This window comes from Pristiophorus japonicus, chromosome 20, assembly GCF_044704955.1.
Source record: "Pristiophorus japonicus isolate sPriJap1 chromosome 20, sPriJap1.hap1, whole genome shotgun sequence".
Lineage (NCBI taxonomy): Eukaryota > Metazoa > Chordata > Chondrichthyes > Pristiophoridae > Pristiophorus > Pristiophorus japonicus.
Window position 1 is genome coordinate 5,567,744 of NC_091996.1, and position 18,230 is coordinate 5,585,973.

At 42.7% G+C, this 18,230-nt stretch overlaps 1 protein-coding gene across 7 annotated transcripts in view; it reads right to left on the reverse strand.

The window, feature by feature from the left end:
* sptan1 (spectrin alpha, non-erythrocytic 1) overlaps positions 1-18,230 on the reverse strand; it is a 132,505-nt gene that overhangs the window by 91,678 nt on the left and 22,597 nt on the right. For all 7 annotated transcript variants that reach the window (XM_070863690.1, XM_070863691.1, XM_070863693.1 and 4 more), the window contains 12 exons: positions 14,496-14,642; positions 13,428-13,561; positions 12,310-12,454; positions 11,625-11,779; positions 10,330-10,465; positions 9,575-9,676; positions 8,430-8,567; positions 7,253-7,363; positions 7,083-7,160; positions 6,654-6,809; positions 5,377-5,581; positions 340-521 (listed from right to left, as the gene is read on the reverse strand). In XM_070863690.1, coding sequence (XP_070719791.1) covers positions 340-521; positions 5,377-5,581; positions 6,654-6,809; positions 7,083-7,160; positions 7,253-7,363; positions 8,430-8,567; positions 9,575-9,676; positions 10,330-10,465; positions 11,625-11,779; positions 12,310-12,454; positions 13,428-13,561; positions 14,496-14,642 — 1,689 coding nt within the window. The remainder of the gene's footprint in view (positions 1-339; positions 522-5,376; positions 5,582-6,653; positions 6,810-7,082; positions 7,161-7,252; positions 7,364-8,429; positions 8,568-9,574; positions 9,677-10,329; positions 10,466-11,624; positions 11,780-12,309; positions 12,455-13,427; positions 13,562-14,495; positions 14,643-18,230) is intronic.

Genomic DNA, 18,230 nt, shown 5'->3' on the forward strand with positions numbered 1-18,230 from the left:
CTGACTTTGCCAGCGACAAAGAAAAAAAATCCTTGTGTGCACGTGTAGACATCAAAAAAGAGGAAAGCTTAAAGCTTGGCTACCACTTAGGTGAGGCAAGAGGGTGCGCAAATCTGGATGGGATTGGGATTTGAGGTTCCCGACAATTGAATAGCCTGCCAATAATCAGCATCAAGAGTCACATGTAAACAATGGCCAACTGGATGATAAACTAGAGGACACCCAGTGCCCATGTAACTGTACCCCTGCAAGAAATCAACACCTTCTAGAGCAAGAGGAGGTGGAATTGGAGAGATACAGGTACTGAATTGCATCATTAGCACTTGTACATTTCCATACCTGATGCGCTGCAATATCAGCTTCCAGAAGTGCATGTTTCTTCTGCAGGTTCTGAACACTAGTCAGATCTTTTCCATAATCGTCTGAAGCAAGGTGACCTTCAACCTCATACAACCAGAGTTCAATGTCTTCTACATTGCGGTTAAATTGTTGCTGTTGGTTGGCTTCACGTAGTTTAATACCTGTACACAAACAAACAAAGTCACAATGACTAGAATATCTTTACTCCAACAATATCTTCTCTTCCTTCCTCTCCCATTATGACTAATGTAGCCCCAAAACTCTCAATTTCAAAGGCAGACAAATGGTCAATATAAACATGGCGCTTCAGACTTAACTGCTTGGAATTCCACCCACTGCAAAGACTGAGCTTGTAAGTAACCACCTGTCCAACCAAGTATAGAGATGCACAAAATATCCCTTTTTCATTCCTCCATCACAACCAAAAGAAAATCAAACAAATGGCCCACACATTGACACAATTTCAATGGTGGTGCAAGAACAGAGACATCTGGGGGTGCTGGTGCACAAATCTTTGAAGGTGGCAGGACAGGTTAACAAAGCAGTTAATAAAGCATATGAGATCCTGGGGTAGGCATAGAATATAAAAGCCAGGAAGTTATGCTAAACCTATACAAAACACTAGTTTGGCCCCAGTTGGAGTATTGGGTCCAATTCAAGGCGCCACACTTTAGGAAGGATGTGAAGGGTTTGGGAGGAGAGAGAGATTTAGTAGAATGGTTCCAGGGATGAGGGATTGCAATTACGTGGATGGACTGGAGAAGCTGGGGTTGTGCTCATTAGAGCAGAGAGGGTTGAGAGGAGATTTGATCAAGGTGTTTAAAATCATGAAGGGTTTAGATAGGAGTAAATAAAGAGAAACGGATTCCAATGGCTTAAGGGTCAATCATCAGAGGGCACAGATTTAAGACGACTGGCAAAAGAACCAGAGGTGACATGAGGGCAAACTCTTTTTTAAAAACGCAACAAGTGATGAGGATTTGGAATGCACTGCCTGATAGGCAGTGGAAACAGATTCAATAGTAGCTTTCAATGGAGAATTGGATAAATAGATGAAGGAGAAAAAATTGTAGGGATATGGGGAAAGCGGGAACTAACTGGATTGTCCTTCTGGGTCGAATGGCCTCATTCTATGATTCTAAGTCTGTACATGATGCTAGAGACATATATGATACTATCTGTAACCAAGCAACTTGGTGTCTGCTATACATGTTCAATGAACAGATTTCTGGATCAAGATAGAAAGAAAGAAAGTAAAAGTGGAGGGCAGAGAAACCCAAGGCAAAAATCAAAAAGGGCCACAGTACAGCAAAATTCTAAAAGGGACAAAGTGTGTTAAAACAACAAGCCTGAAGGTTCTGTACCTCAATGTGAGGAGTATTCGTAAGGTGGACGAATTAACTGCACAGGCAGCTATTAACGAATACGATATAATTGGGATTACAGAGACATGGCTCCAGGGTGACCAAAGCTGGGAACTCAACATCCAGGGGTATTCAACATTCAGGAAGGATAGACAGAAAGGAAAAGGAGGTGGGGTAGCGTTGTTGGTTAAAGAGGAAATTAACGCAATAGTAAGGAAGAACATTAGCTTGGATGATGTAGAATCTGTATGGGTAGAGCTGCGGAACACCAAAGGGCAGAAAACGCAGTGGGAGTTGTGTACAGACCACCAAACAGTAGTAGTGAGGTTGGGGACAGCATCAAACAAGAAATTAGGGATGCGTGCAATAAAAGGTACAGCAGTTATCATGGGCGACTTAAATCTACATATAGATTGGGCTAACCAAACTGGTAGCAATACAGTGGAGAAGGATTTCCTGGAGTGCATTGGGGATGGTTTTCTAGACCAATATGTCGAGGACCCAACTAGAGGGCTGGCCATCCTAGACTGGGTGATGTGTAATGAGAAAGGACTAATTAACAATCTTGTTGTGCAAGGTCCCTTGGGGAAGAGTGACCATAATATGTTAGAATTCTTTATTAAGATGGAGAGTGACACAATTAATTCAGAGACTAGGGTCCTGAACTCAAGGAAAGGTAACTTCGATGGTAAGAGACGTGAATTGGCTAGAATAGACTGGCGAATGAGACTTAAAGGGTTGACGGTGGATAGGCAATGGCAGACATTTAAAAGATCACATGGATGAACTTCAACAATTGTACATTCCTGTCTGGAGTAAAAATAAAACGGGGAAGGTGGCTCAACAGTGGTTAACAAGGGAAATTAAGATAGTGTTAAATCCAAGGAAGAGGCATATAAATTGGCCAGAAAAAGCAACAAACCCGAGGACTGGGAGAAATTTAGAATTCAGCAGAGGAGGACAAAGGGTTTAATTAGGAGGGGGAAAATAGAGTACGAGAAGAAGCTTGCCGGGAACATAAAAACTGACTGCAAAAACTTCTATAGATATGTGAAGAGAAAAAGATTAATGAAGACAAACGTAGGTCCCTTGCAGTCGGATTCAGGTGAATTTATAATGGGGAACATAGAAATGGCAGACCAATTGAACAAATACTTTGGTTCTGTCTTCACGAAGGAAGACACAAATAACCTTCCGGAAATACTTGGGGACCGAGGGTCTAGCGAGAAGGAGGAACTGAAGGAAATCCTTATTAGTCAAGAAATTGTGTTAGGGAAATTGATGGGATTGAAGGCCGATATATCCCCAGGGCCTGATAGTCTGCATCCCAGAGTACTTAAGGAAGTGGCCCTAGAAATAGTGGATGCATTGGTGATCATTTTCCAATAGTCTATCAACTCTGGATCAGTTCCTATGGACTGGAGGGTAGCTAATGTAACACCACTTTTTAAAAAAGGAGGGAGAGAAAAAACAGGGAATTATAGACCGGTTAGTCTGACATCGGTAGTGGGGAAAATGTTGGAATCAATTATTAAAGATGAAATAGCAGCGCATTCGGAAAGCAGTGACAGGATCGGTCCAAGTCAGCATGGATTTATGAAAGGGAAATCATGTTTGACAAGTCTTCTAGAATTTTTTGTGTAACTAGTAGAGTGGACAAATGAGAACCAGTGGATGTGGCATATTTGGACTTTCAAAAGGCTTTTGACAAGATCCCACATAAGAGATTGGTGTGCAAAATTGAAGCACATGGTATTGGGGGTAATGTATTGACGTGGATAGAGAACTAGTTGGCAGACAGGAAGCAGAGAGTCGGGATAAATGGGTCCTTTTCAGAATGGCAGGCAGTGACTAGTGAGGTGCCGCAGGGCTCAGTGCTGGGACCCCAGCTATTTACAATATACATCAATGATTTAGATAAAAGAATGGAGTGTAATATCGCCAAGTTTGCAGATGACACTAAGCTGGGTGGCGGTGTGAGCTGTGAGGAGGATGCCAAGAGGCTGCAAGGTGACTTGGACAGGTTAGTGAGTGGCAAATGCATGGCAGATGCTGTATAATGTGGACAAATGCGAGGTTACCCACTTTGGTGGCAAAAGCAGGAAGGCAGAATATTATCTGAATGGCGACAGATTAGGAAAAGGGGAAGGTGCAACAAGACCTGGGTGTCATGGTACATCAGTCATTGAAAGTTGGCATGCAGGTGCAGCAGGCGGTAAAGGCGGCAAATGGCATGTTGGCCTTCATAGCAAGGGGATTGGAGTATAGGAGCAGGGAGGTCTTATTGCAGTTGTACAGGGCCTTGGTGAGGACTCACCTGGAATATTATGTTCAGTTTTGGTCTCCTAATCTGAGGAAGGATTTTCTTGCTATTGAGGGAGTGCAGCAAAGGTTCACCAGACTGATTTCCGGGATGGCAGGACTGACCTATGAGGAGAGACTGGATCGACTGGGCTTTAGAAGGATGAGAGGGGATCTCTCAGAAACATATAAAATTCTGACGGGACTGGACAGATTAGATGCAGGAAAAATGTTCCCAACGTTGGGGAAGTCCAGAACCAGGGGTCACAGTCTAAGGATAAGGGGTAAGCCATTTAGGACCGAGATGAGGAGAAACTTCTTCACTCAAGAGTTGTTTACGGTAGAGAATTCCACAGGTTGAGAGTTGTTGATGCCAGTTCGTTAGATATATTCAAGAGGGAGTTAGATATGGCCCTTACGGCTAAAGGGATCAAGGGATATGGAGAGAAAGCAGGAAAGTGGTACTGAGGTGAATGATCAGCCATGATCTTATTGAATGGTGGTGCAGGCTCGAAAGGCCAAATGGCCTACTCCTGCACCTATTTTCTATGTTTCTAAGATGCAATGCCCAAGGTGTTGACTTTGGTGGCTACTGGTAATTTTCAGGTTGATAGTTCAGGCTCCTGGAACATAAGTTCGGTTCACTCTTTATACATTACCTGCTCCACAGTACAAAACTGCATTGGCCGTTTAGAAAGATCAGAAAATAGTAACTGCCGGTTCAAACTTACCAAGAACAATTTAGCCCATGGAGCAAGGTTTTTTTTAAATTAGATTATTTCCTCATTTATAAGAAGTCTTCTTCAGGCTCTCCAAGGGCTTAATTGATAAAGGGAACATTTCGCTGAGAAATACCAATCAGAAGATTTTGGGTTTGATTCCTGTGTTGAATTACCTGCTCTATGCTCAAGTGACAATAGTGATAATGCAATTGCTCTCAGGAACCCTTGAAAGGGTGGGCAGGGAAAAGAGAGCAGAAAAAACAGCCAGGGTTCGGACTATCCAGTGACCCCTTACTGGAAAGTTTGCATGTGTGGCCATCATTTGACAGTATTGGGCTCAGCAGCAAAGTTCTCATGGTTGAACATCCTGTCATTGCTCACTCACTAGGCTCACACATAAAGAGTGGGCCACTTGCAGGAGGTATGGAATGGAGCCAGACACCCTGGAACTCTACCCCAGCACGAGTAAGCGCCTTCAAAAGAAACAGAGCGAGAAATGACAAATGAGCCTTCTTCCACTGTCACTTCGTTACCAGAAAAATAAATGCTTAAGTGAAAGTGTCAACGGCAAGGCTGCTCTTAGCAAGGGGGATTATTTAATTCATACAAAACATGTGTTGTTTTCTGACCTTTCAGTTCTGTGGCCTCAAGCAGCCTTTTCCACAGAGAGATGACTTCATTCATACGAGCAGACACTTCATCTGAGGCATAGTGGTTGGCATCGATCAGTTCCTGTCCAGCTTTCTGGAGAGTGTCAATGCGACTCTGGTTGGCTGACAGTTCTGCTTCAAAAGCCTGGTGTTTCTGAACCTTCCCTTGCAAGTTGGAGGGATCCTGGATGCGGATCATGAAGTTACAAAGACATTTAAAATTGTAGCATCATCAGCGTCAATACAGCAACATTTCAAATCACTCCACTACAGATAAACTGTGCAACAAGCTTGCCTTCAGATTTTAAGCTTGGATCAAGCATGCGGTTATCTGAACTCCATACTCACGCAGTTCTCGAAAAACACATTGGGCTGGATTTTCAGTTCTGGTCATTTCGGAGCAGTAAAGTCTGCGCCGGGAAATGGTTTGTGCAAGCAGCCACAAAATTTGCCATCTGGGCCGACTGTGGGACGGAGCGCTAAGGGAGGCATTGCACACCTCTTTTAGGACGCAAGGCCGGCTGAGCAACTGAAAATCCCAAACTAAAGAGCCAGCCTCAGAGCGCCCGAGAGGCTTCTGGGGGGGGGGGGGGGGTTAAAACACCTCACAAAAACACACAAAAAAAATTTCCAATACTTTGCGATTTATCCTAATGTAGGGTGGGCAAAGAGAAAAATAAACAAAACAATCAAATTTACCTCATTCATTACTTACTTCACTCACCATAGCCGGGGTAGTTCTGAGGCGGTCTTACTATGGCACGCTAGAGGGGTCGACGTCAATCAAAAATCGATGCGCTGTCGAAACCGGTGGCGTTCCACACCAGCTCGGTGCTGCTCAGCGTCCCCGCAATACTGGCAACTAATTTTCCGGTGCAGCGCTGGTAGCTGGCCGCCCGCGCAGAAACCATCCCCGCTGCCATTACCACTCATCCGGGGTGCAAATAGATATGGCAGCATAGGGAAAATCCAGCCCATTGGTTATACAATGCAAGTTTAAATTTGTCATAGAAAACTATCGTTTAGCATTCAAAAACTGCGAACTCAATTTTAGTTTCTATTTAAATAGATTATCAGGTAACTGACCCGGTCAGATTAAGATGTTCCAGAGTGAAGGATGACAGATCAATTCCGGAGACACTGTTATCAGAGGATGGATATATGCGGTCATAAATGTTAACGACTGCTCAATTCCTGTATCACTAAACTAGAGGATGTAATAAATTACACCCCAGGACAACTGGATACAGTCTCACCTTGTGAGCTTCGTCTGTGGCAGTTTTCATCTTCTCATTTATCCAACTCTTCAGCTCATCGGAGTCACGGAAAAACTGCTGCAGACTGAAGGAGTTCTCCAGTGCTTCCCGCCGATACATGGCGCGCTCATGGAGAGCGTTTCGTCGGCTCAGCAGCTACAACACAAAAGTTGGCACGTAAATTAATGGGGAGATGAGGAGAAAAGTTTAATGCAGCTAGTTGTTGCACTGCATTCCAGATTGTATGAAAGGATGGGGGAAGCAGATTCAATAGTAACTTTCAAAAAAGAACTGGAGAAATACTTGAAGGGGAAATAATTGCAGAGCTATGGGGAAAGGATAATTGGATAGTTTTTATGAAGTGGATTCAAATATGGCTTTAATAGCAAAAATAATTAAAAGCTGACAATAAAAGCACTGCGAGTTTACCGCATCGCGACGCGCTGCAACATCTTCCTTTGCGTAGTGCTCACTCTGAATCAACTTGGTGGCAAATTCTTCCAAAGCCTGATGGGAGACAAACACAGAGTGGTTACAAAATGAAATGGGGAAGTGATCATGAAGAATATGAAGAACTGGAACAGACTCGGTAATCGTACCGTAATTTTCTCTTCTTGAGCACCAAGGGACTTTTCAAAATCTTCATGCTTTTTCAGAAGCGCTTCTACACTGTCCAACGAATCTCCCAAGTCTTCATTCAACAAGAAAGCCTGTGCAAGGACAAGATTCAAACATAATTAGCGTTTTCAGGTGGGAACAACAATCTCCGACATTTACCTGCTGTTGCCTTCTGAGAGGTAAGGTACCAAAGGGTGTTCTAACACATTCAGGAGGCTTCGCATCACAGTAGCCAAAATTTACTGTTCCAGACAGCATTGTAAGACCAAATGACTACTAACATTTTTATAATGGGTGATTCCTTATTTGGAAAAGGTGGATTAGTTTGGCTAAACCACAGGTAAATAGTTTGATTTGTGATGGTTTTGAGATGACCATTTACGGAGAGGATAGATTTGTTCCACATGAACGTGCACCCACATTAGAAACATGGAATACCATTGTACTGCTGCTTATGCAACAAGCTGGGAGGTTTCTCCAATATCCTGGTGCTCAATAGATGCATCTTTGGAGTCATCTGTTCATTATCCTACAATCTAATCACCCATCTGTAATTCTACTGAACTTGTACACTTACACCATTCAACTATCCAGTCAACAGACAGGTCTAGACATGGAAGTCTGTCCTCCCTCCTCATCTCGAGACACTTCCTGTACTCTCGCTCTCTCACACACTTATTCACACTGCAGTATTCATTCTCCAAAGATCTACCAATTAGTCTAGTTTTATTTATGAATGCCATTAAAAGATGGATCTCTGGTGAATGTTCCCTCTAATTTTTTTCTCGTGCGCTGTCCCTTTAAATTTGTCGCGCGGCCGCGCATGCGCGGTCATCCGCTCCATCGTCAGCAGCTGGTAAGCGGACTGCGCAGGACCTCCCAATCGATGTATGGTCGCGCAGATTGGGGGGGGGGGGCGGGAATGCTGCTCTGGAGTACCTCGAGAAAAATGTTTTCATCTTAAAAAGTATGAGTAGGATCTAGATAGGACTTTTAAAATCCATCCCTCACTCACATCTCCTCAGTCAGGACAGCGAGGCAGTCCACATTACATTTATCTCTTCAGATGTTCCATCAAGGTTACACCCAATCTTCCCATCACATGCCAGAGGCATTGCTGAACGATACCCACACTGCTTAGCAAAAACACACACTCACCTCCTGTTTGCTCATCCAGTTGTCCACTTGCTCTGTGTCACGGTAGAAGAGCTGTAGATCCATGCACTGCTCATACTGGTGTCTCCGGAGTTCCCATAACTCCAGCAGAGAAACCTTCTCCTCAGCTAGGATTCCCAGCTAAACATGAAGAATGAATAAATTGTTACAACCATCCTTTTCAAAAATCACAAAAGAACTTAAATACAAAAAAAGAGAATGAAAGCAATGTAATCATCACAGCGCATTTACAAATCTACAGAAAGACAGCTAACTGTAGGTATCTAAAATATTTCAATTTTTAGTCAGATGGAGGAAAAAAAAAAAGATTGGCCACAACAATAAGCACAATAGCAACTAGATATTCATGCCTGGTCACGATTTAACAGAACTGTGTGGGGGTGGAGAGTGGGAAGCAGATTCTCTGAATTAATTGAACCATTACCATTTTGCCAACCAAAATTCAGATCTGCAGTCAGTTCAGCAACTCAGTTTATTTAAACAGATCATCAATCTTTGCTTTGCAAATGTTTGGTCATCAGTGAATCAAGAATGATGAAAGTTCTCAACTTTCTTCAACTCTCACAAACCTCTTGGAATCCATATCCAGTTTTGAGACTTTATTTCACAGAGTACAACCGTGATGTTAGGAGTGAGATGGGAGTAGAAGCCAGGCGCTTCCTCATAGGGCAGTGAGGAAACTGGAAAGGACATTTCCTGTGGGACGGTTCAACACATCTGAAGGCGCCCAAGCAATAGCAGCTCTGGCCTAGGAGGAGGCATGTCTGATCTACACTTAGCTGTAAAGGCACACATCCCAAAGGGTGCACCTGCAAAGTGAAATATGAGTAAAAGAAACTGCATATCCTTTAGTGCAGGCAGGCAAAAAATATTCAGAGATTAGTTGGTTTTACTTGTCTCGAAAAGGGAATAAATTTCCCAGTGATCAAGACAGTTGACAAAACTATCGCAAAATAAATTATGCTCACTAAGATTTAGGCAATTAGCCTTTCCTGACTTATAACATTTCCTTTCCTAAATGGCAAAATATTGCAAAGTTTCCCTGTCAGTTTTATATACAAACAGCCTTCCCATGTTTTTAAAAAAGAGAGATTTGCTGCCACAAATAAAACAAAACTAAACTGTACCTTCTCACGGACTTCATCGGATGCATAGTGCCCGCCAGCAAGCAGGGCCTGTCCTGCTTCATCAGTAGCCTTGAAACTGTCCTCATGAGCATCAATTTCGCCCTGAAAAACATCACAATCAATCAGATATGCAAATCTCAAGACTTCTCAAATATTCTACTGCTTGGGTCAATCTGATGCTAGTGGAGCCTTTTACGAACCGCTTCTATTCAGTTTTTCTAATCACCACCAGTCTTCATTATGTGGCTGTGTCATTCTGCACTGTAGAACTGTTTTGCCTACATTTTGTGACTGTAAGCCCCAATAAACAAGGAATCAAAACTGATCTAGAAATACCAAAGATGGAAACAGCCTGCTTATCTCCCAATATAAGGCCAAGACTGAAGGAGAAATTCAATTCACGGCCGTCCATCTTGCAACCGATATAACAAGTATCCATCAACTACGTTCAAGGCCAACTTGATGCCATATTCAGTCGAGCATGTAACTGGATGAGCAGTCCGCCCGCCTAAAACAGGCATAAGGCTGCCTAAAATGTGCAAATCGGAGTCCTACACAAAATTCAGGTACAAATGGGTGCAACATGCGACTAGTATGGGGCTGTCATTCTGTTTCCTTCCCCAAATGAAGGAACATTTTTCTGTCAAACAAAGTGATATATTGCATTACATTTGAGTCGGAGACTTGTCTTTTCTAATCCCTCAACTTGAGTGAGCGCCTGCACCTGCAGAATGATATCGGAGAGCTAGAATCACCTTGTGCTCCTGATGTCTGTCGAGCAACGCCTCCGCTCCAGCCACGTCATTCGCCAATTCGTCGGCACTGATGAGAGCCTTCATTTCAGTCACCCAGCTGGTCAGGTCACGGAAATCAGCCAGGAAACGTTGCAGCCTAGGAAAAAGTGGTACAGTTCTAAACCATCTTCACATTGATGAGCAAAGCTCCAAATAACACATTCCAACAATAAAGAACGTTGCAGCATAGAACCAGTTTATTTAGCCCATCAAGCATGCCAACTATTTTTTCCTAGAAGTTTATTTCCAATCTCGGGCTTGCCCGCCACAACCTTGCAATCAATTATCTAACTCCCAAAGAATTGACACCGAGCCAAAGATGACATTAGGACATGTAACTAAAAACTTGGTCCAAGGGGTAGGTTTGAAGGCCAGTTTTAAAGGAGGAGAGATAGAGAGGTTTAGGTAGGGAATTCCAGACCATAGGAGCTAGACAGCTGAAGGCTGGGCAAAGGGAGCGGGGATGCACAAAAGGTCAGAGTTGAAGGAATGCAGAGTTCTTGGGAGGGTTGTAGGGGGCTACAGAGATAGTGAGGGGTGAGGTCATGGATTGATTTGAACACGAGGATGAGAATTTTAAATTCTAGGCGTTGTTGGACCAGAAGCCAATTAGGTCAACAAACACAGTGGTGATGGGTGAACAAGACTAAGTGTAGATTAGGATAAGAGCAGCAGAGCATTGGATAAACTCAAGTTTATGGAGGGTGGAAAATGAGAGACCGGCCAGGAGAGTTTTGGAATAGTCAAGTCTGGAGGTAACAAAAGTATGAATGAGGGTTTCAGCAGCAGATATGCTGAGGCAGGGGCAGAGCTATTAATCACTCAGTGAGAGAAAACTTTTCTATCTCCCCCTGAATTCTTTAAAGCAGTCGAAAGAGCAAACTACCAGTTCAAAGTTCTTAAGACAAAATCACATTGATTCATCAATTTTATGCCTTTTAATTGGTTTCAATGAAGTCCCCGATTTAAAACCCTGATGTTAGCAACATTAGTGCCATTGACAGCAAGATTTTCTAGCCGGGAGTTGAAAAGTCAAAATACAACTTCTGCAGTTGCAGAGGCAACATGAGCCTTAACTTTATGAAATCCAGAATTTAAGACAGGAGGCTTATTTACGGTTGCTTCAGTAAAAGGCTTGTAAGTTGCACCCCATAGTTGATTAATAATTTGTGCCCTAAATGTTATGCAAACTCTCATTTCACTCCCTTGTAACAAGTCTTCATGCAATTAGGCAGCTCTTTCATTACTGCTTTCACCTGTACGAGTCATCAAGGCGGGTATGTCTCTGTGCTGCCAAGGTGCGGATTCGCTCCCAGTTTTGAATGAGCTCCTCTTGTTTCACCTGAATCTGGGCTGCATTCTGTGGGTGTGACTGTTGTAGGCGGTCTGCCTCAGATGTCAGTGCTTTTACCTGTACAGCAGGCAACAAAAAAGTTAAATATCATGTTTGTGAAACAAGAAGTGGTATTTACTATCAAATAACACTTGACAGTAATGAGCTGTTCGGATCATATTCTTTGATTTACCACTTTTTTTTAAAGTTGCAAATTAATTACTGTTCTACGTACTAATAAAATGATCTTGATGTAGTTGTTACATACACAATCTTATTCTGAGAGCACTGGAAATGAATAAATGGAATTTACTACAGCTGTAATATTGGAATGTTGAATTTCAATTACCATCAGCCCTAAGTGACTATGTAAATAAGTTATTTCCAATAGCAAAAATTAGTACCATAGCACTTCAATTTTTAAATTGATGGATCTTAGACATTATACTAATATTTGCTGACATTGGCCCAGACACTTCAAGTACCAGACCTGAGGAATTGGCCACCTGCCAGATCAGTTTCTGCAGAAACCAAGATGACATTTTGAAAGTTTAAGATGACAAATATTTAAAGGTTTGCAGGTCATTATGCTAATTTAGCAACATTACCTTATCCTCCAGAGCCGCAAGATCTCTCTCTAAGCCTTCGTGTTTGCGAAGAAGTGTCTGCACACTAGCCAGATCTCGCCCAAAATCATCTGATGCCATTAACTGCTCTTTCTCTTTAATCCAACTAATTGTTTCATCCACATCCCTGCGAAGCACAACGTGCATTAATACAGAAATACAATTTGCAGGACTAGTTTCAAGACACACACACACAAAAAGCATTCATTTTAGGTTCCCCTTGTGCCACATGCTATTAATGTGTCCCACTAGTTTCTCATCTCTTCCATAAAGCGGAAGCACCGAGTTTTCCCTTACATGTCCATTCAATGTTCAGACAGCTATTTCATTGAGAAATATATAATTAAAGGCAACATAGTACAAATTATTTCTACTCATGACGCAAAAGCTTTAAAGCAGTAAAAAGAGGGCACCCACTGGGTCTGTGTGATTTGATCAAAGTTTTCATGATATTAAAAAGGAACAGATAGGGGTAGAGATTTCCGCTGGTTGGGGAGTCAAGGACTAGAAGAGCCTAAAAGTTAGAGCTAGGCCTTTCAGGAGTGCAGTTACGAAACACTTCTTCACTCAAAGGATCATCCGCAAACGGCAGTTGATTGTTAATTTTAAATCGGAGATTGATAAATTTTTGTTAACCAAAGATATTAAAGGGATAGTGAACAAAGGATATGGAGTTAGGTCTCAGATCAGTCATGATCTCAATGAATGGCAGAACAGGCTTGAGGGGCTAAATGGCCTACTCCCATTCCTATGTTCCTATATATGCAATGTGAAATTCAAAACAATGAATGAATTTTAGGAGTTGGCATGGGAAAGTTTTATCATAATTCACGTATCAAGGTGGAAAAGCACAAGGCATTTTACATTGAAAAAGGGGATCTATTTGATTTTCTGTACAGACTTGGCACAATAAATAACTCCAAACCAAAACAGTCTAGCGTTAAATATGGTAGGGAGCTATTTGTATAGTTTCCTAGAAGGGAATTAGCAACTTCTGCAATCTAGGAAATCCAGATCTCTTTCTAGGCAGTCAATGTGTCCTCGTCAAGCTTTTTCAACTGTACATGCTCTTGCCAGGTCACATTAATCAGCTGACCCACCTATTAAAACGCTGCACTTCTGCTGCTCCAAAAAGCTTGCCTTGTCGCTGCAGTACCAGGCCCTTGAGTCGCTGCCAAGCAACGTTCACCTCATCCTGACGATTGGTGATAAGCACCAGCTCAGGGTGATTCTCCTGTACAAGGGCAGAGAAACAGCGTCAAGCTTATCGCAAGAACACATCTCCCTCTACCCTGTTCACACGGTCAGCATACGCATGGTTTTATAAGGACACACACCAGAATAATAATACTTTCCATTTCCCAGAGCATAATGTAAAACACAATGGGGTAGAATTTCCATGGGGACTCAAGATACAGTGGTTAAAATATAAACTCTAACTGTCGTAGGAGATACCTGAGATTTTACCCAATGCAGCCAATTTTTTTCTCAGTTCAATTTTCACGCGAAGACATTACTAATTACAATTAGGATGATCAAATGCACGATTTGAAAATACAGCATATGTCCTCAAATCAGTAAAATGTGATCAAAATACAGAGAAGCATTTTTGCATATTGTTACATGAATGCAATTAGAGGGTAGAGTTATCAGTACCCTAGCAAAGCCAGCAGTACCTCGAGATGGCCTTGTGATTGTAACAGTAAATTCAAGAGAGTTACATAGGTATCTGGTGAAAGATTTGATAGAGGAGTACGAGGGGCGTCGTGGAACATGATATTTCCTAGACAGACATAGACACTGGCCAGTTAGACTTCAATTATCATTTTTGGTCCGCATTATTTCTACGTTCCTGTGCCGTCTGGATGCAGTTCAGACGGTACGATCGGCTGCTAATTTTTTTTTAAGTAATGACTGGAGCCGCAGGCTTGTCCACACCCGTCAGCCCATTTAAATAAGCTCTGGGTAAGTTTATAAAATGTCTGAAAAAGTTTATAAACCCAGTTTGACATTGCACTGATCATACTCTCTGCCGCGTCAAACCTAAATGAGGATCTGCCACTGCCTTGCTTTAGAGCTAGGTGGGATTTTAATCTAGAGCTGTAATGGAACTTTAGCTTCATGGCAGCTCTATAAATGTATTGCGAATACATGCTTAAATTACAAACCTGTTCAAGTTTTCCAGCCAGTTGATTAACTTCATTAACCCGCTCCTCATGAGCAGCAAGGTCAGTCTGGAATTCCTCAAATTTCTTCTGCAAAACCTCCACATGCTCCAAGTCCTGGCCAACTTCCTCCGATGTCACAATAGCCTCCTAAATATAGATAAAAATTGGAAATTCAATTGCAGATGCGGATCCAATTAACCCAAACACTGCTTTTTATGTTTAAAAATACATTGAGTATAATGGAAAAAAGTTTTAAACCCATCAATAAATTATGCACCACAAAAAAAATCTCACTCAATGGCTTCAAATTGAAAACGATAACATCTGATACTAGTTTTAAAATTCCAAGCCAGGCTGTTTGCTTGCCTTTCCCTTCTAATTGAGGTTTAGCCACAACTTCGAATTCTCAAGTAGAGGCAGCCAAAAGATCTGTTGTAGCTACCCATGCGGCTAACCAAACTGATCTCGGATGCCAAAACCAACATTTGAAGTAAACAGAATAGCCCTCCTGAGAGTTTGCTTTAAGAAAAACCATATTTGTGAAACTCCACAAGGTATCGCTGTTCAAATGCACGATGCTGCGGTTTACTCTACACATTAAGCTTTGGTTCAGCCCATCAACCATAACTTCAAATACTAAACACTAATCAATTGCCATGATATTCTGATTAATAGTTTTGATTCTACACGAGTTCAATCTTCCGTTTTAAAATGCACTAGCTAATGTATCTGCGTAAAATTTGTTTAAAACAAACAGCTGTATTAAGCAGGTTATGATAGCAAAGGAATTTTAAGCAAATACATTAACCAGGATGCTACCAGGGAAATGAAACACCTTAGCAATAAAGCGAATCAACTCCCATTTATAAAAAGTCGTTGTGGTTTACATAGAGATTGCCATCTGTATTTATTGAAGTACCTCAACTTGGGAGCGCGAAAATAAATAATATTGCGGTCTATGGTTGCTCCTTCATGTCCCCATCACTACAGTAATATTAAACATTTTGTTATAAACAAACTTTCCCCCTTGCAACTGTAACTTACAAACCGCACTCAAATACAGGCCTGGAATCTTCTCCAAATGAATTATAGTGTTGCCTTCCCTTTAGAAAAGAAAAGTTCCACCTGCAAAGGCAGTTAAAGGTAGTATTCCTGTGTCTGCCCATCTGCATTCCCATTGTTGCAGTTAGACTTGCATTTATATAGCGCCTTTCACAACCACTGGACATCTCAAAGCACTTTACAGCCAATGAAGTACTTTTGGAGTATAGTCACTGTTGTAATGTAGGAAATTAGTGTAAAACCCAGGTAAAATGGACACAAGCAGCTGAACTCCCTGAAAACTTCTGTGTGGCCTTTAGTGTGCTAGCTCTCTCAATCCCAGGACTGCAGAATTCAGCAGAGCTGGCAACGTAACAAACTTGCAAACTGGACTCTCTCCTTTCCTTCCTTCACACTCTGGGGACGAGCACATTCTTCATCCTTTTAAATCAACACTTCCACAACTAACCCTTCGCAATCATCATCATAGGCGGTCCCTCAAACGAGGATGACTTGCTTCCACACGAGTTTACAGATGTTTCAATGAAGGATGTTCCAGTCCTGAACTCCAATTGAGGGGGTGGAAGATGCCTGTGCGTGGATTTTTTATATCAGCCACCACACGGGCTTGACACAGCTAGGCCTTTATCCAGTGGCAAGGGTTAACCAGGACGACTGGAGACCTGCTCTGCTGCATGGACCTAGTGCGCACACATATCGCAGTGTGGGCTGGCCCGTACTACCCCTGGACCCTCAGCTCTTCTGGGCCCCATACCCTCATTTGCCACACCTTCACTACGATCTCTCACCACTCCTCTGCCACAAACATTCGTCGCACCACCGCCACGATCTCCCGCCGCACCAAACATTCGCCCTACCTCCGCCACGATCACCCACGACCCCTCATACTTCGCAATGCACTGTAGTTAAGGGTGGCATCAGACCAACCACATTGCTAATCAATGGGGACACAGATACAGGGCTCAGTGGAATGACTGCAGCTGGAGTCTACCTGCCCGATACAGCCTTCACTCAGGACAGCAGCACATGCCAGGCCTCCAGCCTTCCCCCTCAGGGCACCATGCCAGTGGGAAGTAAGTCCAAGCTGCCCAGGAGCACCATTTAGAGATGCAGCCAGAAGCGGCTCCATGCCAAGAACCAGTTGCCACGAGGCGCTATCTCAGACCCATGACCTGCTAGTACAGCACGAGGAGCCACCCATCTTCATGATCGAGAACTTCACGTGGCACTTAAAGGGTAAAAACAGGTGATAAGGCATCTGTGCAAACATTATACAGTGATGTGGATTAATACTTGGGGAGAAAATTGCAGGGTAATGGGGAAAGAGCAGGGGAGTGGGCCTAATTGGATAGTTCTTTCAAAGAGCCAGCACGGGCATGATGGGCTGAATGGCCTCCTCCTGTGCTGCAAGATTCTATGATTTCTACAACTTGGAAATGCTATTTGGATCTTTTTTTTTTTAACGTCTGCTTTCACTGCCTTTCTCAGGGTTTGCTCACTAGTTCTGGACCTCCCAGTGTAGCCAGGGCATCTCAGGAGAAGGTCCGGCTTTTTGTATGGGCATACCACTCGATCATGGTGGAGGCGGAGAATAAGCAGCAATATAATGGAGCACGGCTCTCTGTGGCTCTGAAGATGACCGCCTCTAATCCGGTTTAATAGATGTTAGTTTGAATATCTTACCCACAGCAAAACTACGCACACCATTCCCTAACTCTGACACTCACACTCAAACAGGTTGGAACTTTTTCTGCTGATCTTGACCCATAAGTACGTTCACAAAATAAGATGAACGCTTGAACCCCAAGATGCAAAATTGAGGGTGCCATTGGCAACCTTTTTCACCTATCACTTGGAACCCATCAACACACAGGTAGACTAAATATGAAAGTATTTATCCACATCGCTGTATAATGTTTGCACAAATGCCTTTCTATCACCTGTTTTACCCCTTCTAATCTTAGAATAAGGGGCCGCCCATTTAAAACTGAGATGAGGAGGAGTTTCTTCTCGGAGGGTTGTAAATCTGTGGAATTCGCTGCCTCAGAGAGCTATGGAAACTGGGTCATTGAATAAAGTTAAGACAGAGATAGACAGTTTCTTAACCAATAAGAGAATAAAGGATTATGGGGAGTGGCCGGGGAAGTGGACCCGAGTCCATGATCAGATCAGCCATGATCATATTAAATGGCGAAGCAGACTCGAGGGGCCGTATGGCCTACTCCTATTTCTTATGTTCTTATGAAACATCTCAATTTCAATGCTAGCACTTGCCATTTAAAAATATAACTACTCAAGAAGGCTATGCAATGGCCCCATGTACAAGCAGTCAGCTGGAAAACACTTTGGAAATGTGGGGGATGGGGAAATGGAGTTTAGTAGTTTAGTTTGCAATCAGTGGTCTCTGCTTTTCTAGGTTTCTGAGGATAGGTGGCACACTTCAGTCCACAGCCTTGGAGACAGATTGAAGATAAATGTCCCTATTGGAACCCAGCCACAGTGTAGAGAAATAAATGTGAGAGTGTACAGAATTGCGGTATATTTTTCCCACTGTGGTAGCCAATTTCCCCTCCTTGTAATGTATTTGCTTCATGGGTTCTTAGCAACACATTGCTATTAAGAACTAGTTGGTTTATAAGCAAAGGTTTAACAATCACACTACACATTACCAGT